Source organism: Cavia porcellus, unplaced genomic scaffold (genome assembly GCF_034190915.1).
Source record: "Cavia porcellus strain 051 isolate PalLab524CR breed Dunkin Hartley unplaced genomic scaffold, mCavPor4.1 scaffold_27, whole genome shotgun sequence".
Classification (NCBI taxonomy): domain Eukaryota; kingdom Metazoa; phylum Chordata; class Mammalia; order Rodentia; family Caviidae; genus Cavia; species Cavia porcellus.
In genome coordinates this window covers 390,658-412,563 of record NW_026947510.1, presented here as the reverse complement: position 1 = coordinate 412,563, position 21,906 = coordinate 390,658, and the positions used below count along the sequence as shown (strand labels likewise).

Here is a 21,906-nt window from a genome sequence, read left to right as displayed (position 1 = left end):
GTCGGTCTTCTGAAGCCTCGCCTCTCCCCCCAACCTCCCTCTGCTTTCCCAGGTTGCTTTCCCAGGGCAGGTGAGGGCTGGCTGGGGCTCCTCTGGTCTGGGAGGGGCGGGTCTGCACGGGCAGCACCTCCTTCTCTGAGGACGCTCGCGCTGAGAGCCCCGTGGCGGGGCGTGTCCTTGGCTGCCGTTACTTCCTGGTCTTCACTCCTACCCACCCCGCACTGCTGTCAGTCTGGCTCCAGGTGGAGCTGCAGGTGGCTCCTCCCCTCCCCTGAGGAGCTCGGTCTGGTGGCGGTCTGGGAACTTCAGGGACAGCGGGGCAGCACTGTGAGGGCATCTGGCCAGCCCCGCCCCACCTGTCTTCCCGGGTGACCGTTAGTCCAGGGGCTCGGCCTCGCTGTGCCATCGGCCTGGCCAGCGATTGAAGAGGAAGTGGCTGAGTTCCGGCGCGGTCTTCCTTCCTAAACCGGTCACAGCTGTGCCCCTGGCCTGGTCCCGCCCCCCTCTGCCAGGGATTCCCCAGTCCTCCAGGGAGATGCTGTCTAGCGGGTAAGTTCTCCTGCGGGTGCCTGTAGATTAGGAGGGCCTTAGCAGGTGTGAGTGAAGGCTGCTTCTGCCTCCTGTCGCCGCTGGGCTTCCTGTCCCCCGACTTTCTCTTCCACTCAAGATTCGAGGATCCCTGGCTCATTCACGCTCCTCTGCCCCTTGGTGCTTTCCCATTTTCCTTGGATAGTTGTGTATCTTTTTTCATCATTGCCGCTGCCTCCTGACCTCTGCTTCTGCCTTCTCCCTGGGTGGCAGCTACCGTTTAATGAGACAGGCATGGGCCCTGCTGTCACACTAACATTTCAGTTAAAAGGTTGACACCTAACAACCCAATAAAAAGAACCGAGTGTGGTAATCCACTCCTTTAATCCCAGCTTCACAGGAGGGTGAGGCAGGAGAATTCCAAGTTTGAGGCCACCCTGGGCAATTTATTGAAGCCCTGTTTCTAAAAAGGGGAAAAAAGAAAAAGCAAAGAGTTGAGAATATAACTCAGTGCTCCATAGTTCAATCCCTCGTACTACCAAAAAAAAAAAAAAAAAAAAAAAAAAAAGAACTGATACAAAGGACTATGTCAGGTGCTCAGAAATGTTATGTAGAATTGGGTGTACTGGCAAGGGTCGGGGTGCTGGGGACACTACTAGCTGGACGACTTGGAGGGCTTGCTGCAGAGGTGGCATCAGCTGAGACCTGGATGAGGAGGCAGATGCAGTTATAGGGTGCTCAGGAGTCAAGCAGCCTTAAGGACAAGAAGTCACAAGTGTACAACCTGGGGTGAGGCCACGGAAAAACAGTGTACCAGTGCAGAGGGGCCCGGAGAGGGAGCAGGGCCAGGCCAGGGCAGGCCCGCTTGGCATTTTCTCAGGCATCCCTTTCTCTCTGTCTACACTGCCTGCCCTGGCCACACTTCACACTTGCTAGTCTTGAGGAAAGCTCTCACTCAGTCTTTGGCTCCTGGGCCATTCTGTGGTGTGGCCATTGTTTTTTTCCTACAATGTGGTTTAGCAGGGCCTTAGCCAGCACAGAGCCCTCAGACCCGTGGTGACCAGGTCCAGGCCTTTGAGCCACTTCACACTAGCTGCACCACGTGCTGGCCTGGCCCCACTCCTCTGCCTATGGTGCTTGCACCTCTGTGCCTTGCGTGGTGTTGCCTCTGGAGGTGGTACCAGCCCCTCTGTCTTCCCTCTGCACCCAGAATCTGCCCCTAGTTGGCTGCAGCATTGTGGTAGACTGGCCATCAGGCCATGTCATAGAACCAGGCTTGTTTACCTTCCCACTCACTAGCTTATGACTTTGGGTGAGTTACTTAACATTTCGGAGTCTCACATTTTGTTTCTAAAATTGTACTAATAGTAGCTAAATACGGTTGGCATGAGCTGGATATGTATGTAATCTCAGCTATTCAGAAGGCTGTGAGGCAGGAGGATTGAAAGTTCAAGACAATGGTGGGCAACCTAATGAGAGTCTATCTCAAAATAAATATAACGTCTGTAATCCCAGTACTTGGGAGGCTGAGGCAGGAGGATCACTGCAAGTTTGAGGTCAGCCTGAGCTACAAGGTGAGTTCAAGGCCACATAAACAGCATTGTGAGACTCAAAAAAAAAAAAAAAAAAAAAGAGCTGGGGTCCAGGTATGGTAGCCCACACTTTGAAGTCTCAGTACTTGGAAGCTGAAGCAGGAGGATTGCAAATTCAAGCCCAATTTCATGATATGGCACAACCCATCCTTAACATAAAAATGGATTGGGGACTGGAATATAGCTCAGTGGCACAGTGCCTGCTTGGTAAGGGCAAGGTCCTGAGTTTGATTCCCAGTACAAAAAAAAAAAAAAAAAAAAAAAAAAAAGCCTGGGGATTTAGCTCTGTGATTCCTACTACCAAAAATATAAAATAAGAATATAAAATAAGAAAAAGGTAGCCCAAGAACTAGTAACACATTTGTGCCAGGGATGGTGGCACATACCTATCATCCAGGTATTTGAGGAGGCTCAGGCAGGAGGATTGCCATGAGTTCTGGGCCAGCTTGGGCTACACAGTGAGTTCAAAACTATCCTGAACTACCTGATGAGACCCTGTCTCAGAAAAACAACAAAAGCCAGGTGTAGTGCATGCCTGTAATCCCAGCATTTGGGAAACTGAGGCAAGAGGATCATTTTGAGTTCAAGACCAGCCTGGGCTATGAAATAAGCTCAAGGCCACCCTGACCTGTATAGTGAGACCCTGTTTCAAAAAGGCAAATATTTGTTCTTTGTCTCTTGGTTGCTCAGTATCCATGGGAGAATTTTGGGGTTTGGTTCTAGGACCAGGAGCAGATGGCAAAGTCTGTATCTGTTCAAGTTCCTGATACAAACAGTGTATCATTTCATGGAGTCCACACACATCTTCCATATGCTTGGGACTATCTCAAAGAGTATTCATAAACCCTAATCCTATGTAAATGTGCCCACTGGGGTCCTATTGCCATGTGAAGGGGATAATGAGGGGAAAAGTCTGCACATCGTTAAACATGCACAATCCCTCAGCCCCTGGAGTGGGCCTTCAAACCAGGACCTTGGCATTCAGCTGCATCCTCAGTCCTTTTAAATATTTACTTAGGCGTTGTTTTTTGTTGTTTTCAAGACAGTCTCACTATTTAGGTTAGGCCAGCCTTGAACTCTGTGCAACCCAGGCAGACCCCAATTCTTGGCAATCCTTCTGCCTCGGCCTCCTGAATTCTGGGATTTCAGGTATGTGCTACCATGCCTGGGCCCAACAGACACAATTAAATAATAATAATAATAATAAATAAATAAATAATAAAGCATTTTTTCAACTTCTGGTTGATTGAACCAGAGGATGGAAGGGGGTTGTAGAGAGTGGATGACATGATGTAAAAGCTATTGATACTGAAATTCTACCACCTGTTAGGGTTTTGTTTTCCTTTTTTGAGACAAGGTCTCCCTCTTAGGATGAACTTGAACTCACTGCATAGTCCAAACTGGCCGTGAACTACTCAGGGTTATTCCCCAGCCTCAGCCTTCTGAATGGTGGGATTACCAGTGTGTATCACATGCCTGTCTTTCTCCACCTCCCCCTATCATCATCATCATCATCATTATCATCATCATCTTCATCTTCATCATCTTCTTCTCTTCTTCTTCTTCTTCTTTTTCTTCCTCTTCTTCCTCCTCCTCCTCCTCCTCCTCCTCCTCTTCTTCTTCTTCTTCTTCTTCCTCCTCCTCTTCCTCCTCCTCCTCCTCCTCTTTTGAGACAAGGTCTCACTCAGGATAAGGTGCATCTTGAACTTGCTATGTAGTTCAGCACTTTTTAATTTAATTTAATTTAATTTAATTTTGAGGCAGGGTTTCACTACATGGTTTAGGCTGGTCTGGAAATCACTTTGTAACCCAGGCTGACCTCAAACTCATGGTGATCCACCTGCCTTGGCCTTCTGAGTGCTGGAATTACAGGCATGTGCCACTGCGCCTGGCATTTTTTTTTTTTCTTCTTTTTCTCCTCCTCCTTTTTTGTTTTTTGGATGGGAGACTGACTGTGTTGCCTAGACTGCCCTCAAATTCCTTGGTCTAAGCAGGCATGGTGATACATATGTGTAATCCGAGTGCTCTAGAAGCTGAGGCAGGATGATTGCTGGAGTTCAAGGCCAGTCTGGAGTACATAGTGAGACCCTGTCTCAAAAGACAAAACAAAACAATTCCTCCATTAAAATTTTTTTAGCTCAGCAGCGCAAGTGTCTGCCTGGCAAGCACGAGGTTGCAAGTTTGATCCCAGGTACCAAAAAGAAAAAAAAATCCTGCATTAAGTGAGCCTCAGTTTCCTGTGTAACTGGCTTATTACCTTTAGCGGCAGTATTTGGGAATTACAGTTAACTTCCATCATCAGATGCGGATACTGAAGCACAGGAATAATAACTGAATAACGAATAATACTGAATAATAACGAATAATAACCGAATAATAACGAATAATAACTGAAAGATCATACGTGCCTATACTTTTAGACCTTGGAGGCTGAGACAGAAGGATCACCTGCGTGAAATAAGTAGCAGAGACTCTATCTCAAAACAAAAGCAGCAGGGTATTGTGGTGCATGCTGCTAATTCCAGCACTCTGGAGGCTGAGGCAGGAGGATTACCATGAGTTCAAAGCCAACCTGGGTTACATAGTGAATTTAAGGCCAGCCTCCACTATATAATGAGACCCTGTCTCAAAACAAACCACCAAAACAGCAAAAAACGAAAAAATGAATGATTTTTTTTTGAGACAGGGTCTTGCTGTATAGTTCAAGCTGACCTTGAACTCACTGTGTAGTTCAGGCTGATCTTGAATTCTCGTCTCTATTTCTGCCTCAGCCTCTGAAGTGGTGAGATTACAAGCATGTGCCACCAAGCCCAGCTAGGGCCTGTGCATCTTATCCAAATGTTTTCTGGATTGGAGCCTTCATAGAAATCCCTGCCACTTCCTTAGGTCGAAGAGGTCAGGGATGGTGGAAGGAGGGAGCTCGGCCTGGGTGCCTCCGATGTGCGGCGCTGAGCGTGTGCGGAAGCTTGGGTGGTGAGGACACGTTGTCTGTGTGGGCTCAGCCCAGACCAGGCCTGGCAGTGGAAGGACGTGGGTGGGAGGCCCCGGGGGCTTGCCTGTGGAGACAGGAAGGCGTCCTTGTGGGCGTGCTGGTGTGTGTATTGGTGACTCTGTTTGCTGCATGTATCCTAGTGCCAGGCTTAGGGAGGGAGGTGGCCAGGGCACGTGGCCACTTTGCATAGACTCCTCTGCACTGTGTTGGTGGCGCCAGGAGGCCCGGGTCTCTGCGTTAAGATGTCCAAAGTGAAGGCAGTGCAGGGGGACCATGTGATAAAGTGACTGGGCCAATTCCCCAGGGCACTGGTGTGCAAGAGAAACCATGTTTGGAGAAAAACCATAATCGAGGTTTCTTAAAATGATGAAATGAGCCAAGGATTTAGCTCAATGGCATAAGTGACTCTCTGGCAAGCGTGAGGTAGTGAGTTCAATCTCTGGTACAAAAAAAAAAAAAAAGATAAAGTGAGCTGGGCATGGTGGTTCATGCCTGTGAGACCAGCACACACTGGGAGGAGGGAGGATTGAAAGCTCGAGCCTGGCCTGGGCAATTTAGCAAGACTGTCTGGAAATAAAAATGAAGGGCTGAGGATGTGGTTCAGCATGAAGGCTCTGGTTTCAATCTTTAGTATCACAGTACTAAAACAGTTGTCATGTGAGGAAGTCACACTTTGTACTTTAATTTTTGTGGTACAGGAGATGGAAACTGGGACCTCCAGCAGGATAGGCAAGCATTGAACCACTAAGCTACATTGCCAACTCTTTCTATTAATTTGCTGTTTGAGACAAAATTTTACTAAGTAGCCCAGACTGGTCTCGAATTTGAGGTCCACCTGCCTCAGTCTCCTAAGTATGCAATATAGGCATGTGCTACCACACAGTTTTTTTTTTTTTTTTAAATTGAGATATAACTATAGTGGGGCCAGGGATATAGTTTAGCGGCATAAGCACCTGCTTGACAAGTGCATGGTCCTGAGTTTGATTCCTGGTACCACAAAAAAGAAAAGAAAAGGTCTGGGGATTTAGCTCAGCAGCATAAGCGCCTGCCTTGTAAGCAGGCAGTTGTGAGTTCGATCCCTGTTACTGATAAAAAGGAAAAAGGCAAAAAAGTAAAAAGAAAAAGAGGTATAACAATAGTACCAGGTATGGTGGCACATACCTATAATCCCAGCACTCAGGGAGGCTGAAGCAGGAGGATTGCCATGGCTTTGAAGCCAACCTGGGCTACATAGTGAATTTAAGGCCAGCTTTCACTACATATTGAGACCCTGTCTCAAAACAAAACACACAAAACAAAAAGAGAGATATAAGGTGCATACAACCTCACACTTTTTTGTGTGGTATTGGGGGTAGAACCCAGGGTCTCACACATGCTAACTGCTTGCTTTATCACTGAGCCACACCACATCCCAACTTAGTATTTTTCTAATTAATTAATTAATTTTGGTGTTGAGATAGTCTTGCTATGTAGCCCAGACTGGCCTCAAACTTTTGGCAATCTTGCAGCAGCCCTCTGAGTGTTGGGATTACAGTCATGTGTTATCAGCTTCATCTTTAAGCAGACACACATGGATCCCAACCAGATGGAGACACTGTTCCTGGCGCCTAAGACCTTTTGTAGAAATTGCAGGCTCCTGGTCAATTTATTTATTTTTATGAAGGTCACGCATAGATATCATGCAATATTGGGGTCTTCTTTGTTTTTTATTGCGGGATGGGACTATTGGTTGCTTTTTTGTTTTTTATTGTGGAATGGCAGTGAACTCTGTCTCCTGCTCAAACTGTGACAGAGACACAGCCAGGTGTCCAGCAGGTGTCGGGAGGTGTGGAAGGTGCAGCTGCTGAGCCTGGGGTGCTCCCCCTGGCTCTGCTCTCCTTGGATCAGCCTGGGGTCTTCTGCTTAGCATCCTCCCTCTGGCTTTGGCTTAGCTGTTTTCCACTTGAGCTGCAAAAACAGAGCATCAGAAGCCAGCTGCTCAGAACCCTGAGCCAGAGAGGAGGGTCACTTTGTCCTACTCTGCATGAGTAACTTCTCTTCAGATGGTGACAATGGAGAGCAGAGGGGCAGATGCCCTGGGCCTCCCTTCCTTCACAGCCCCTTTGAACAGGGAGAGCTCAGCCTGTTCTTGGAGACCCTGAGGGCTGGTGTAGAGTAGTTAAAAATCAGTGACTTTGGGGCCAAACTGTCTGGATCTGAATCCCAGATTGGTGTCATCCAGGCAATGCTGTAAACTCCCTTAGCATCAGTTTCCTCATCTGTAAAATGGGAACAGAGGATACCAATGTCATAGGGCTTGATGAGCAATGACTTTTAAGACTTGTGAGTGACATTGTATAGTGTCTAGCGTGCAGTGACATTCTGCTAAATGACACTGATCCGTGTCATTGTTGGTTACTGCCACAAAAGGCTGTGGACAGAGAGCAGGTGGAAGAGGGGGCAATGGTGTGAGGTCTAGTGCAGGAGGCATGAAGTGGGCAGGAAGGGTCCGAGACACACGCAAGTGTGTCCTCATACTCCTGGTCCTGAGGGCAGACGTGTGGGAAGCCGTCCCTCCCCCATCGCCACCCTCTGGTTCTGCTCGTTGTGCTCCAAAATGAGAAGTACATGTGAGTTCCCCCAGGGGTCGACCGCGCCCCTTCCTGTCCCCGCCCTACCGCTGCCTGGGGGCTGTGGATTGGCAGCCCTGTGCCAGGACCTCAGGCTTAGGTGACGAGGAGGTGGCCTGGGCCTCTGAGTTCTCTCTGGCCTGGACAAGCCGCACCTCCTCTTTCCCAGCACCCCCTTCCTCTCCGGGAGCCCCCAGGATGGTGAGGTAAGGGGTTGGGGCTCACAGGAGCAGATGGCATGGTGTCTGGGCCTGGGGACCCTCCTCACTGCTGCTCACCCCACCAGGTGGTTCCACCGCGACCTCAGCGGGCTGGATGCCGAAACCCTGCTCAAGGGTCGGGGTGTGGATGGCAGCTTCCTGGCTCGGCCCAGTCGCAAGAACCAGGGCGACTTCTCGCTGTCTGTCAGGTAGGCAGCCCTTTCTACTGCGGCCCAGCCCCAGAACCCTCAGGCCTGTTCCCCATGGCATAGCCTCCACCCTGTGTCGCCTGCTGTCCTGTCCCCATCTCCAGCCTGTTCCCACTGTGCCCCGCCCCTGTGCCTGCACCTCCAACCTCACCACCTGGCCCTCTACAGGGTAGGGGATCAGGTGACCCATATTCGGATCCAGAACACGGGAGACTTCTATGACCTATATGGCGGGGAGAAGTTCGCCACACTGACCGAGCTGGTGGAGTACTACACGCAACAGCAGGCCGTGCTGCAGGACCGAGATGGCACCATCATCCACCTCAAGTACCCGCTCAACTGCTCCGACCCCACCAGCGAGAGGTGACAAACCCACTCCCCTGGCCCCAGGGAAGCAAAGCTGAGGGCTACCTTGCCCATGTCCAGGTCCCTGTCAGCTGCCAACCCATCCCCATGAGTGTCAGGGAGGCCACTCCTCAGCCTGGTGTTCCTGGCAGGTCAGCCCTCTGGCTCAAACACTCTTTCTGTGGAACCGAGTCTCCTTTCTTTGAATTTCTCCTGGGCTGGGCAGGCTCCTAAGAGCAGTGAGAAGTTCATGGGCAGGCCCATCATGGCTTACCTTTAAAAATGTTTTCAGTTTTTGTTTCTTTGAGACACAGGGTCTTGCTATGTAGCTCAGGTGGACACTGAACTCACTATGTAGCCCTGGCTGGCTTGTGGTGTCCTCCTGCTTCAGCCTCCTGAGTGCTGGAGGTTTCCTTTTATTAGGACACTTAATGCCTTACCTAAGCAACCTGGTGAGAACTGGTCAATCCATTGGGGTCGGTAAAGCTTGCCCAGGGCCCCAACCTGGATAATTAAACAAGGATCTGGGTGGTCACTTGGGCACAGGACCCATCTCTGTCCTGGTGACAGGCGATTCCTTCTCTACTTTGCCATAAAGATAGGGCCCCATCACTGGGCTGGATGACCCTGTGTGGTCCCAAAGTACTGGTGATGGAGGGGGAATATGAAAGCTACTCATTAGCCAGAGTGGTGTGTGATCCCAGCACTGGGATAGGCTGAGATGGGCGGCTACAAGTTTAAGCCTACCCTGGGGATCTGGTGACTTGGTGAGACCTCGTTCCAAATAAAACAGGGCTGGAGATATAGCTTAGTGCCAAGGCCCTGGGTTCAATCCTTAGTGCATCACCACCACCAAAAATAAAGCTCTTTATTACACGGTAGCCCAGTTTAGTGCTTTAGTGGCAGAACATGTTATGGTAAAGGTTTCTTCCCCTGGAGGGCAAAATGGGCCTTGCCCCGTATGTGTGTGCTAACTGTTGCAACGATTCTGAACTTTGATGCTGCTAGCTTTTAGTCATTGTTTTTCTTTGTTGCTGGGATGGAACCCATGGCCTTGTGCATGCCGACCACATGCTCCACTGCTGAGCTATATCCAAAGAAGTTTTTAGGCTTTTTTTTTTTTTTTTTGGTCTTTTTTGAGACAGGGTCTCGCTGTACAGTTCAGGGTGGCCTTGAGCTCACTTTGTAGCCCAGGCTGGTCTCGAACTCCCACCTCAGCCACCCGAGTGCTGCCATCACGCCCGGCTAGTTTTCAGGCTTTTTGAGGTCTATAAACTTCATCCATATTTGTGTTAAGTCACTGATGAAAACTTAGAACTGGATGAGGCTGAGGTCAAAGCCCTATGCCCACCGCCGGAGACCTCTTTCCAGTGGATGTGGAACCATCCATCACCTTTCTTTGAGGGGCTTCTTTTCTACCAATGAATACTAAGAATGGATGCCTTTCCTCATGGTGGCCCTCTCAAGTAATTTCTTTTTTTCTTTCATTTATTTATTTACTTGAGACAGGATCTCACTATGTAGTTCAGGCTGGCCTTGAACTCATGGCGATTCTCCTGTCTCAGCTCAAGCTCCTGAGTACTGGGATTACAGGTGTGAGCCACCTTCTGAAGTGATTTCTTTTTCCCTACAACATTCATGGCTGTTTGCCACCCAGAGACCCCTGTAGTCCCCCTCCTTCCAGGCCCAGGCTATGGGGCAACAGGGCCTGGGAGGGGCCACAGAGAGACTGGAAGTGGAAGGGTGGCTGTACAGGCCGTCCAGCAGGGCTGAGAGCTGACTTTGAAGAGTCAGAGAAGCCCAGGGGAAAAGGAGCGGACTGGACTGGGAGGTTAAGGACGGGCGGCTCTCAGAGGTGCTGGGGTCACCCCTGCCTAGGAGTGCGAGCCTCGCCCCTGACCTGAGCACATGTGGGAGGCTCTTGCCCCAAGCTTCTGTCTGTGTTCCCTGCCTGTGGCTGCTGCCCTTCTCTCTCAGGAATTTGCATCTGTCCCTGGGTGGTGAGCTGAGCCTTTGGCCTGTGGTCAGCCATCATTTGCAAGGAGACTTCCTCATCCTATCTCAGGGAAGGGGCTTGTCCCCTTTCCCCTGTCCCTGCAGGGTGGCCCTGAGCTCCTGGGTGGGGCGGGAGAGGTAGAAGCCCTGAGTAGCAGTGGCCAGCAGGTGTGCATGGGTTAGTGGGGCCCAGCCCCTCCACCTTCCCCCGTCCCTGCGGTTGGAAAATGCCCCCTCCTGGCCCTGGGCTGAGGAAACCTCACCACCTCACTTCTCACTCTCCCCAGAAGGAGTTTTGTGTTTTTTCCATCACGTGGTTTCCTGTGGGGCTGGGCATCTGGGGCTGCAGTTTCCTCCTGGGAAGGGGTGTGCTTCGGGGAAAGGTCTTAGTTCTGCTTTCTACCCTGACAGCCCCTTTGAAGCCTTTGAGCCCCTTTGAAGCCTGGGCTCCCTGACATCATCGTGGGCCCCCGTGGGCCCCCACGTTGCTCTTTCCCAGTGGGCGTTTGTGTCCCCGCTCCTGGGGTCCTCCCCGTGCCCTCCCTTGACTTCCGTTCTATTGTCTCCCACCAATCTCTGTGGTTTTGGCCTCCATCTGCCTCTCTTCCTTTGTCTCTGCTTTCTTTCCCCAGCCCAAACTTGCGTCTTAGGGACACTTTCCCTTAGCGTTTGTCTCTCCAGATATCCCGAACGTTACCTGCCTTTCAGTCTTAAGCTTGCAGAGGTAGCTCTGGGTTCAAAGCCTGGTTGAAACTCTTTTTATTACTTTTTTTATGCTGGGGTAGTGAGCAAGGGGCCTTGTCCATGGTAAGTACAGGCATGGTATCACATGGACCTATACCCCCAAACCCCATGGTTAGAACTTTTCTTTTTTTCTGGTCCTAGGGATTGAACCCAAGACCTTTTGAAGTGAGCTACATCCCCAGCCCCCAGCCCCTTAAATTAAATTAAATTAAATTAAAAATTTTTGAGACAAGGTGGGCTGGGGATATAGTTCAGTGGCACAGCGTCTGCCTGGCAAGCATGAGTTGTGAGTTCAATCCCCCACATCCCCCTGCCAAAGAAAACCCACAAACAAACAAACCGAACTCATGACTTTGCACTTGCCAGGCAGGTGCTTAAGCTGCTGAGCTTTAGGATTTATCCCTGGCCCAAATAATAGTAATATTTTTGAGACAAGGTCTCACTATATATTCCAGGCTGGCCTTGAATTTACCATGTAGCCCAGGCTGACTTGAACTTGTGGCAGTCTATCTGCCTCTGCCTCCTGAGGTCTGGGCTTACAAGTACACACCACCATACCTGGAAAACATTTCAGATTTTAAGACAGAGTCTTGCCATTCCCCAGCCTGGGCTCAGATTTGGGATCCTCCCATCTCTGTCTCCTGGAGTACTGGGATTACAGGCATGCACACCATGCCTGGCTTGATTAGAACTGTTGAGTTTTCTCCTATCAGTCAGGGGTGTGGGGCCAGGGTGCAGGTGCTCAGCCTGTTTCCTCATTTGTAAACCGGGGACAATTGCTGCCTCTAACCTTCCCTCCCAATCCTCCAGAGCAGCAGTAGCCAGAACTACTGGCACACATGGCCATAGCCATACCTGCTTTTTCCTCCACATGTAATAAGACAGTAATGGACCTAAATATATTGGTGGATTTGACTTTTTGTTTTTTGGGACAGGGTCTTGCTATGTAGTTCAGGCTGTCCTTAAACTCACTATGTATCCTGGGCTGGCCTCAAACTCATGGCAATCCTCTGGTCTCAGCCTCCTGAGTGCCGGGATTACAGGAGTGTGGTGCCATCGTGGACTTTTATAGTGGTGGATTTGAAAGCAAACAGCAGGTGGTAGGTGTTGAGCTCACCGCTACTGTGGGAGCCCCTCTCTCTGAGCCTCTCTCTGCTCCAGCCCTCATCTCCCGCCCTTGCTGTTTAGGTGGTACCATGGCCATATGTCGGGGATACAGGCTGAGGCACTGCTGCAGGCCAAGGGTGAACCCTGGACCTTCCTGGTGCGTGAGAGCCTCAGCCAGCCTGGCGACTTTGTGCTGTCAGTGCTCAGCGACCAGCCCAAGGCCGGTGTGGGCTCCCCGCTCAAGGTCACCCACATCAAGGTCATGTGTGAGGTGAGGCAGCTGTGTAATCGAGGGGGGTGCATCCTGCAGGGCTCCTGGCTGTGCCTGTGGCTAAGGCTGGGCTGTGGAAGGGCCAGCCTGGGCTTTGACCGCGAGTGCATGGAAAGAGGCTTGGGCCCTGAAGGGTGGCCCTGCTTGGCACCTCCAGGGTGAACGCTACACGGTGGGAGGCTCAGAGATCTTTGACAACCTCACAGACCTGGTGGAACATTTCAAGAAGACAGGGATCGAGGAGGCCTCGGGTGCCTTTGTCTACCTGCGGCAGGTGAGGGGTAGGCCTGGTACCCCCGCTCCCCCGGGGGTGCACTCCCAAGATCTCTAAGTTGCTGCCTTGTCCTCCTGCACCTCAGCCTTACTATGCCACTCGGGTGAATGCGGCCGACATTGAGAACAGGGTCTTAGAGCTGAATAAGAAGAAGGAGTCAGAGGACACAGCCAAGGCTGGTTTCTGGGAAGAGTTTGAGGTATATGACAGGGATGGCAAGGCTGGGACAGCGGGGCAGTTGGCCACTGAGGATGCTGTGTCCCCTTTATGCACCCAATCCTGCTCTAGTCCTCAGTGTCGCCACCTGTGGATGTGTCCCTACCCCAGGCTGGTGCTCATGTCTCCCCTCACCTCTCAGAGTCTGCAGAAGCAGGAGGTGAAGAACTTGCACCAGCGGCTGGAAGGGCAGCGGCCGGAGAACAAGAGCAAAAACCGTTACAAGAACATTCTCCCCTGTAAGCACCACTGCCTGCAGCCTCTGCAACCTGAGTCTCCTTCCTGCGCATGGGGTCTCCCTCCCCCTCTGGCAGAGCTCTCCTTTCTGGAAGCCTCTTCCTGGAACCTTCCACCATCTCCCCGCCCACTCTACTCCTTAGGACACCGCTCCCCAACCCCAGGCTGATCCACCCCTGCCCGCCCATGGTCCTCTGTGAGCCACAGGGCTTCAGATGCAACAGAATCCCATCAGTTTAGGAAAGGTCTGTCTTGGCTGTCCCAGGCCACTTCCTTACCTCTTTGCCCTCTGCAGTTGACCATACCCGAGTGATCCTGCAGGGACGAGACAGTAACATTCCTGGGTCTGACTACATCAATGCCAACTATGTCAAGGTCAGTGGCCTGGGACTCATGGGAGTTCCCGACCCCGAGACACCTGGGCCAAGCTGAAGCTGATGTGTAGGGTGGTGGTAGAGGGCCTGGGGCTCACAGTCCTGGGATGCCTCTCTCTATACTGACATCCAGAACAAGCTGCTAGGCCCTGATGAGAACTCTAAGACCTACATCGCCAGCCAGGGCTGTCTGGAGGCCACCGTCAACGACTTCTGGCAGATGGCGTGGCAGGAGAACACGCGTGTCATTGTCATGACCACCCGAGAGGTGGAGAAAGGCCGGGTAGGACCCACACTATACTCTCAATTTCCGCATTCCCTTCCCAAGACTGGTTAAGCACTGTTAAGCCAAACAAAGTTCAGATGTCAGGGTGGAAAGGGACCCGAGAGGACAAGGCTCTGGTGTCTGGGGGAAACCAGTGCCCCTGCACTCCCAGACTCTAGCTTCCAACTGTGGACTCCAAACTCAGCCTTGGAACTAAGGCTGGGGTATAGCTTAGTGGTACAGCACTTCCCTGGCATGCATGAGGCTCTATGTCCCCTGCCTGGCATTGGCACTCTTTCTTTTGGAGTCCAACTCGAATGTGACCTCCTCTGTGAAGCCATTTGGGGTTGCCCACAAACCTCAGGGAGAATTAGCCTCTTCCTGGGTGGGCCCTGTTCCCAGTGGTACACTCTGTTTCTCCCATTCGCCCTTCTCTGTGTGGTCCTTGGAGGCACCAGGCCATGTTCAGTGTCGCTATTTGCTTCAGTTTTTCTCTTTTCCCTTCGTGTTTTGCACTGCTGTGGGTCATAGCCAGCACCTCATGTAGGCCAGGCAAGTGCTTTATCACTGAGCTTGGACCACCCCAGCTCCGAATTTTTTGCAGCTCCAGGTTTGTAGCCTTAAGCTGTTCCTAGATGAACTGGACGCTTCAGTGGTTGCTTAGCTGGGCTGCAGTGGCTGTTAGTGGGCCTCAGATGGGATCCCTGGTCTCCTGGCTCTCAGTGGGCTCACAGCAGCACACTCATCCTTTGCATGTTGGCACCCGTGCAGGAACTCAGCCCCAGTGCAGGGTCCTCAGCGGCTGAAGTGCCTGCTTCTGTGCTCATCTTTGTCCTGCTTTTCAGAACAAATGTGTCCCCTACTGGCCAGAGGTGGGCTCTCAGCGCGCCTATGGCCCCTACTCGGTGACCAACTGTGGTGAGCACGACGCAGCTGAGTATAAACTCCGCACCTTACAGGTGTCCCCACTGGACAATGTGCGTGTTCCCTGCCCCTGACCACTCCTGGAGCCCCTGCTTGGATGGGGTGTGGTATGGGAGTGTAGGGTGCTGACCCCGTCTGTGTCCTTGGTCCAGGGTGACCTGATTCGGGAGATCTGGCACTACCAGTACCTGAGCTGGCCTGACCACGGGGTCCCCAGTGAGCCTGGGGGTGTCCTCAGCTTCCTGGACCAGATCAACCAGCGGCAGGAGAGTCTGCCTCATGCCGGGCCCATCATTGTGCACTGCAGGTGAAGCCCACAGCGGTGACAGTGGCAGCAAGAAAAGCCACAGCAGAGAAGCACCCACGAGTGCCTTCCCTCCCCAGCCACCTCACTGTGGCGGATCAGGGGGAACCAGCCCTGGTGATGGCGCTCTGCTGGGCAGGGAGGTGCCACACAGTCTCCAAGACATACCCTGGCCGGATGATGTGCTGGGCTCAGTGTCAATGTAGGCTCACACCCTGGCTTCCCCGCATTTCCTCCAAGTCTCACTTGGAGCCATAGCCCCACAACCTTTGCCCACAGTCCCAGAAGGGCCAGGAGTCAGAGCTTGCTTTTTGCTGCCTGCACCCTCTGCTTTCTCCATGTGTAGTTCTGGGGACTTATTCACTGTCCCTTCCTCTCTCCCCCTTCTCAAGCCTCCAGTTTGTGTAGGGACAGGGGACCTTTGTGTGAAGGTGGGAAGGTTACAGCTCAGCAGAGGTCCCACAAATAAGCTTCCCAAGTGCCTGGGAGGGGAGCCAGGAGGTTAAGGTCCTGGCCAGGGGAAGCCTGCTTAAGTCTGGGTCTTCTGCTTTCCAACTGTGTGTTCTTGGACAGATTACTTAACTTCTTTGACCCCCAGATTTCTCCTCTGTAAGGTCGGGCTGGTGGGGTTGCTGTGAGGATTAAATAAGGCCCCTTCTCTGCGTGTGGAGTACAGCTCAGACGCTAGCAGTGTCAGGCAGGGGCCAGGGGAAATGGGAACCTACTGTGTCTTCTCTTTCTTCTCCTTCCCCGTGACCTCAGGCCTCAGACTTCCTTCTTCCCACCAGCAACGGTCTGTCCTCAGTCCTGAGATGAGGCCGAGTCCGGAGCGGGCTTCCTGCTGTCCTGGGGGCCTAGTCTGCTCTGCCCTGCTAAGGACTGGGTGCCTCAGGAGCTACCCTCCTGTCATGTCCCCCATTCATACACTGCTTGAAAACCCCAGGGCCTTTATTTAGACATTACAGGAAGGAAGTGGGTGAGAGGGGTTTATTTTTGACAATCTGGGTTTGAAATTAGACCGCACAACTCAGAGCACTTGCCTGTTGGGCCCAGCTACGGGCAGGCCTAGGTCACCATGGTCTGTTTGTCTGGAGTGGTGGCAGGGGGTGTGGAAGGAGGGAGAGGTCCTGCAGCCGCACTGCTCCGGCTTCCAACCTGGTGCTCCCTGAGCCACGTGTCTCCAAGCTGCCCTTGTCCCATTGCCTTGCTGCAGGATTTGAAGAAAAGGGAAGGAAAATCTCAGAAACAAGTGCCAGGGTCACTTTTCTTTTCTTTTCATCATGGGGCTGCTGAGCTGCACACCCTACCCATAGGATTCAGGAAGGCCGGGATAGGGAGAGCCTTGGCGAACCCCCAAGACCATTGTGGAAGGTGGGGGTCCTATATATCCAAGGCTAGGAGTGAGGGGTCAGAACAGGAAGAGGCAGAGGATGGTAGTTCTGGGAGGTGTCTGGAGGACTGTGCATCTGTCCAGCGTACCCCAGAGCCCAGCCCTTGCCTGCAAACTCCTTGGATGATGTAGAGGGCCCTCTGCAGACCAGGTTTCTGTCTGCTCAAGCAGTCACTGGGTGCATCGCCTCAGGTGGCTGCAGCCCCTGATACCGTCACCCTCTCTCCCTCCACAGCGCAGGCATAGGCCGCACTGGCACCATCATTGTCATTGACATGCTCATGGAGAGCATCTCCACCAAGGGTGAGTGCCAGGGGGTGTGATGGGTGTTTGGGAGTAGCTGGGCAGTCCCTGGGCCTCTGCTTTCTCCAGCCTCCGCCTCCCTGGGGCCTGAGCTACTGCTCCTGCCCCAGGGCTGGACTGTGACATCGACATCCAGAAGACCATCCAGATGGTACGGGCGCAGCGCTCAGGCATGGTGCAGACAGAGGCACAGTACAAGTTCATCTACGTGGCCATCGCACAGTTCATTGAGACCACCAAGAAGAAGCTGGAAGTCATGCAGGTGAGCACAGGACAGGGCTGTGGGGGAATGTGGGTGTCAGCCCTCAGTGCCCCCTGGAACCATAGCCCCATACACCTTTGCCCACAGTCCCAGAAGGGCCAGGAGTCAGAGTATGGCAACATCACCTACCCCCCTGCCATGAAAAGCGCCCATGCCAAGGCCTCCCGGACCTCCTCCAAGTGAGTGACCCTGCCCCAGTGTCTCTCCATTTTGCCCCCATTTGCTCTCTTTGGATGGGGTGGTGTGGAGCAGCTGTCAGTGCTGGGCAAGCCAGGTCTGCTGTCCTCACTGCTGACTTGTACCTGCCCACCTGCCTGCAGACACAAGGAAGACGTCTATGAGAACCTCCATGGTAAGAGCAAGAAGGAGGAGAAAGTAAAGAAGCAGCAATCTGCAGACAAGGAGAAGAGCAAGGGTTCCCTCAAGAGGAAGTGAGCTAGCCACCCTCGGAGGTGACCATGGTACAGCCCCGTGCATTGCGCAGGTCTCCGCCCTGCTCCAATCCCAGCTCCAGGATGCAGGGTGGCTGCAGCCCCGCCTGACCAGTCCTGCTTTGTGTTACCCTCCCAGGGTTGCAGCTGCCTGACTCCCTCTCTCTTCTCTACAGCCTCATCCCTGGTCCCTGCGGACGCCTCCTGTGGAGCCACCCAGCCGGGAACCCAGTTGCCTGCCTGTTCTACTGTAATTTAAACAGCTGCATCCCAGCCTTATCTCCCTGACCCTGTACATAGGCCTCTCGAGGCCCCCACCCCGGCACAGGCAGGCCCTTCTGTTTTTGTAAATAAAGTTTGTGAATCCCGGTGTATCCTCGGGCTCAGTGTGCCTCTCTCGCCCAGGGACTCTTGGGTGGGTGGGGCAGGGTGGTGCTGTCTAGGGCCACATAAACCTCTGCCTTTCGGTCAGGCTGACCTGGTTCTGGGCGCTGCTGCACACAGCATGTGACATGAGCCATATGCCACAGTCTATCTGTCCTTTCTTTCTTCCCTTTCTTTTTCTTTTCTCTTTTTCTTTTTCTTTTTTTTTTTTTAAGACAAGGTCTTGCTGTGTAGTTCAGGCTGCCCTTAAGCTCACTTTGTAGCCCAGGCTGGCCTCAAACTCATGAAGATCCTCCTGCTTCAGCCTCCCAAGTGCTGGGATTACAGGGGCCGGCCTTTTCTTTCCCTTTCCCTTTCCCTTCTCCTCCCTCCTCTTTGCAGTGCTGGGGATGAAGCCAGGGTTTACCAAGTGCTACAGCACTGAGTCACACCCTTCAGCACTCTTCTTTGAAATGGAAAATGAACATTGTGAAATACACAGGAAAACGTTATGAGCATGGAGTAAAGGGAGAAGTGCCCTTTTTGCCTCCTTAATTTCACTGCTAATTCTTTCCTATGTGTATACTTGAAATTTCCACGGACTACTAAATTGTTTTATTATTTATGTGTTTATTTTTTGAGGCAGGGTCTTGCTGTGCAGTTCAGGCTGGCCTTGAACTCATGGTGATCCTCTTGCTTCTGCCTGCCAAATGCTGGGATTACAACCATGTGCTACCACACCCAACCTGTTTCATTATATTTTTAAAAAAATGTTTTGTGGAGTTTGGGATAAACTGTATCTCAGATTGTTAAACTGAGTATTGTACTTAAAAAAAACTATTTAAATAAATGTAGTGTTTACTTTAAAAAATGGATCATCCTAATTCATCTACCATCCCCAGGGTGGTAATAAAGATCTTGGAGATAATGCATGACAATAGCAGTGGCAACCATAATTCATTATATGCTGGCTTCGAGCCCAGGCACCGTTTAGAGACCATGGATTAATTAACTCATGCTAGGAATCTTTTTCATCTCTGGTGCTGAGGATGGAACCCAAGGTCCCTCAAATGCTAGACACACACTTACCACTGAGTATACTCAGCTCAACCCCCAGGGGTACCTGTGTCCTCATTTTATAATGGAGTAAACTGAGGTACAAAGAGATCAGATGACTTTCTCAAGGTCACAGGTTGGGAAGCTGAGATTTTAGTCTAGACCCCCTAACCCCAGGGCCCCTTCCCGCCTTATCCTGGAGACACAGCAGGGTCACCAGAGTGGGACATACCGCACACCTGCCAGGCTCCTGGATCCAAGCACTAAAATTTTCGGGAGTTCTAGGAAGTGGAGATCTAGCAGCCGGCCTCTCTGTCTCCCCCACTTGGGCCAGGAGGGGCAAAGGAAGGGCTCCTATTCTCCTGCCTCTGTTTTCCAGGGCATTAGGTCAGTTTATCTAGAGGGTAGCACCTCTTTACTTAAGGTTGGAGTCCCCCAAATGGGGGTGCTGAGCTGCCACAAGACACCTGGGAAGAATGGCCTCCATTACCAGAAGGACTAAGGTTAAGAAGGCTACATCCTGGGGCACAGTCCCCAGTGTCCACTGTGTCACCTGCACGGATGTGTGCCAGTGGCCCATCAGTGACAAGTCAGCCTCTGTCCTCCTGGAACTCCAGAGACAGAGTCAGAAAGAGTCCAAAACAGAATAATTACAGACAGGTATGGGGAAGGAGGCAAACAAAGGGAGGGGAGGGCAGGCCAGGCAGGCGCTGGGATTGGGCCACACAATAGCTCCCTGGAGCGGTGGCCCCCGGGGTGGAGGTGGGGGTGGGGCTTTCACCTGCGGCCTCAGGGCCCCTCTCCCAGCAACGCCTGAGCAACTCCAAAGAAAGGAAGGAGGTCCCATCCCTCCACCTGCCTTGGGCCAACTGCCCTTGGGCTGGGACTTGGACTCCTGGAGCTCGGAGAACTGGATCCCAGCGCCCAGTGTGAGAAGCACTCCTGGCGGATGGCTGCCGGTTGGGGTAGGGGGAGCACGGCAGCTTCGCACTACAGTCTGAAGGCTGGAGTGGGTGTTCAGCTGGGGCCTCTGCTGGTGTAGGCACCCCTGCTCCAGGGCAGGACCTGCCTGATCTCCCCCAGCCCCTGGTAGTGCCAGGCTTGACCCCGCACTGACCTCGGAGATTCTGTCCTCCTGCTCCAGCTTTGGGCAGGGTCCGCTGGACCAGGCTGGTCCTGCTGTGTGGACCGGAGAGCAGTTCTGTTTGTTCCTCTGGAAACGAGAACAGGCAGGTAGGAGAAGCAAGGTGGTTTGGAGAGGGTGGGAAGCACTGGAGGTGCCCGTGGCTGGTGCCGGGAGGGAAGGGGTTAAGAGGGCGAGGGGGGGCAGCCTATGGCAGGAGGACACACCTGTGCGCAGGGCAGGCGGGGCCCAGGTGAGGCCCGGCTGCCCCAGGCAGGCAGAGAAGGGAGGAGGAAGAGTGGGCCAAGACGCATTGTAGGCCTCCGAGTCCAGGCCAAGGTGTCCCTTCTTCTCCTCCACATCCAACTCTGAGGGCCAGATGGGCCTGGTGACAGGTAAAGACCATTGGGCAGGGGTCCCTGGGGCTGAGGGCCAGCAAACGGAGGTCAGCTGGGGGCAGGGCCTGGCTATTGAGTCGGGTGGCAGGGGAAGGGGCCAGAGGCCAAGGGCAGGGGTGGGAGGGTCGGGGTGGGGGTGAGTGGCTGCTGAAACTCCCAGGGCCTGGGTGGTCAGCACTTTCTGGTGAGGCTGGTGTTGGGCAGCAGGGCTCACCCGGAAGTATCCTCGGGGACCAGGTGGTGGGGGAGGGAAAGCGGGCCAGGCCGGGCCGGGCCGGGGCCTGCCGCTGCTGTGGCAGACAGGCTGGGTGGGGGCCTTCGTCTTACCCTGCAGTGTTTGGGTGCTGGTTTGGTCTCTAATACTGCCGGGTAATGATGGAGGCCCCTGGCCCTGTGGCACTGTCACCTCAGGCCCCTGACCACCCTGCAAGCCCCTTGTTGGACAAGGGTGCTGCAGAGGTGGCTCTGGGTTGGATGGCTGCCCACTGGAGGAACACAATGGCCCAGCCCCTCCTCCAGCCCAGTGTGATTTGTCATCTTCTGAGTCCAGAACCCACAGCTAATACTGAGCTTGCGACTGGCTCCTGGACGCTTAGTGGCCAGGATCCCTGTGGCTATCAGCTGGTCAGCTGTTGCCTGGACTCCATGTTGGCTGGCTCTGGGTCCATCTTCCAGCACAGTGTTGGTTGGTCTAATTGTGAAGCTCCTAACACTGTCTGGTAAAGATGGCCCCCGGGTCGGCTTCCTCGGCAGTGACCTCCGGGGAGCCCTGAAGACTTATGGAGGCCTCTTGATCAACCACTCCTGAACTTTACCCCTTTAGGTGCAGGGTGAAGCACTAGGAAGAGGGGAACAGTGGGAAGGAGACAAAATGGCTGCCTCTAGAGCAGCAGCAGGACGTGGAAATAGGTTTGTCCCCCAGGCACCTCCACTGTCTTTCCTAGGAACAGCCGGACTGAGCCAGCTCTCTGGACTTGGAGCTGTCTTTGTCTGTCAGTCTCATCTTAGACTTCCTGGGACTCAGAAAAGCCACTGCCATATCTGCTTCCCCTCCCTTTCCCCTTCGTGACGTTCAACCAAAGTAGGGAGAAATTAATCTACTTCCTTCAGTAAGCTAAGAAGCTGAAGATTTCCCCACTTCTCTAACCCTGTTAGGACCTGTCTCCTCTGCCCTGAGCCACTCAAATTCCTGAAGCACGAGCATTTTCTTTTGGTTCCATTTGCTTCATCTCCCTGGGACACGGGGCAGGAAACAGGCTGGGGGCGTGTCCGTGTGGAAGCACAGGGTTGCTTTCCTAGGCCTGAGCTGGGAGGGCCACCTGGGAAAAGTGAGGGGCGTCCCTGCCAGTCTGGGCTGTTGGAGGGCAGCGCTACTTCCACAGGTGGGGCCTCTA

The 21,906-nt window shown here is 52.9% G+C and overlaps 1 protein-coding gene and 1 long non-coding RNA gene across 4 annotated transcripts; one reads left to right on the top strand and one right to left on the bottom strand.

Annotated features, from left to right (window-relative positions):
* Positions 1 to 195: 195 nt before the first annotated feature.
* Ptpn6 (protein tyrosine phosphatase non-receptor type 6) lies at positions 196 to 17,946 on the top strand. 3 transcript variants are annotated; one of them, XM_063237605.1, is made up of 16 exons: positions 196 to 549; positions 8,008 to 8,130; positions 8,299 to 8,493; positions 12,403 to 12,592; positions 12,750 to 12,866; positions 12,952 to 13,065; positions 13,225 to 13,321; positions 13,615 to 13,694; positions 13,827 to 13,976; positions 14,804 to 14,935; positions 15,035 to 15,189; positions 16,812 to 16,879; positions 16,990 to 17,141; positions 17,229 to 17,320; positions 17,462 to 17,625; positions 17,749 to 17,946. In XM_063237605.1, exons 1-15 carry the CDS (start codon positions 536 to 538, stop codon positions 17,574 to 17,576), a joined length of 1,794 nt encoding a protein of 597 aa, XP_063093675.1. In that variant the 5' UTR covers positions 196 to 535; the 3' UTR covers positions 17,577 to 17,625; positions 17,749 to 17,946. The 3 variants fall into 3 exon arrangements, with proteins under 3 accessions (XP_063093675.1, XP_013000559.1, XP_003463286.1); XM_013145105.3 differs by having other exon boundaries at positions 197 to 549; positions 17,462 to 17,593; XM_003463238.5 differs by having other exon boundaries at positions 198 to 549; positions 17,462 to 17,602.
* LOC106026089 (uncharacterized) lies at positions 16,117 to 20,307 on the bottom strand. Its single transcript, XR_001199727.3, has 2 exons — positions 20,109 to 20,307; positions 16,117 to 16,393 (listed from the first exon to the last, which is right to left on the bottom strand). It is a non-coding gene; the product is annotated as an uncharacterized LOC106026089 (long non-coding RNA).
* Positions 20,308 to 21,906: the final 1,599 nt, after the last annotated feature.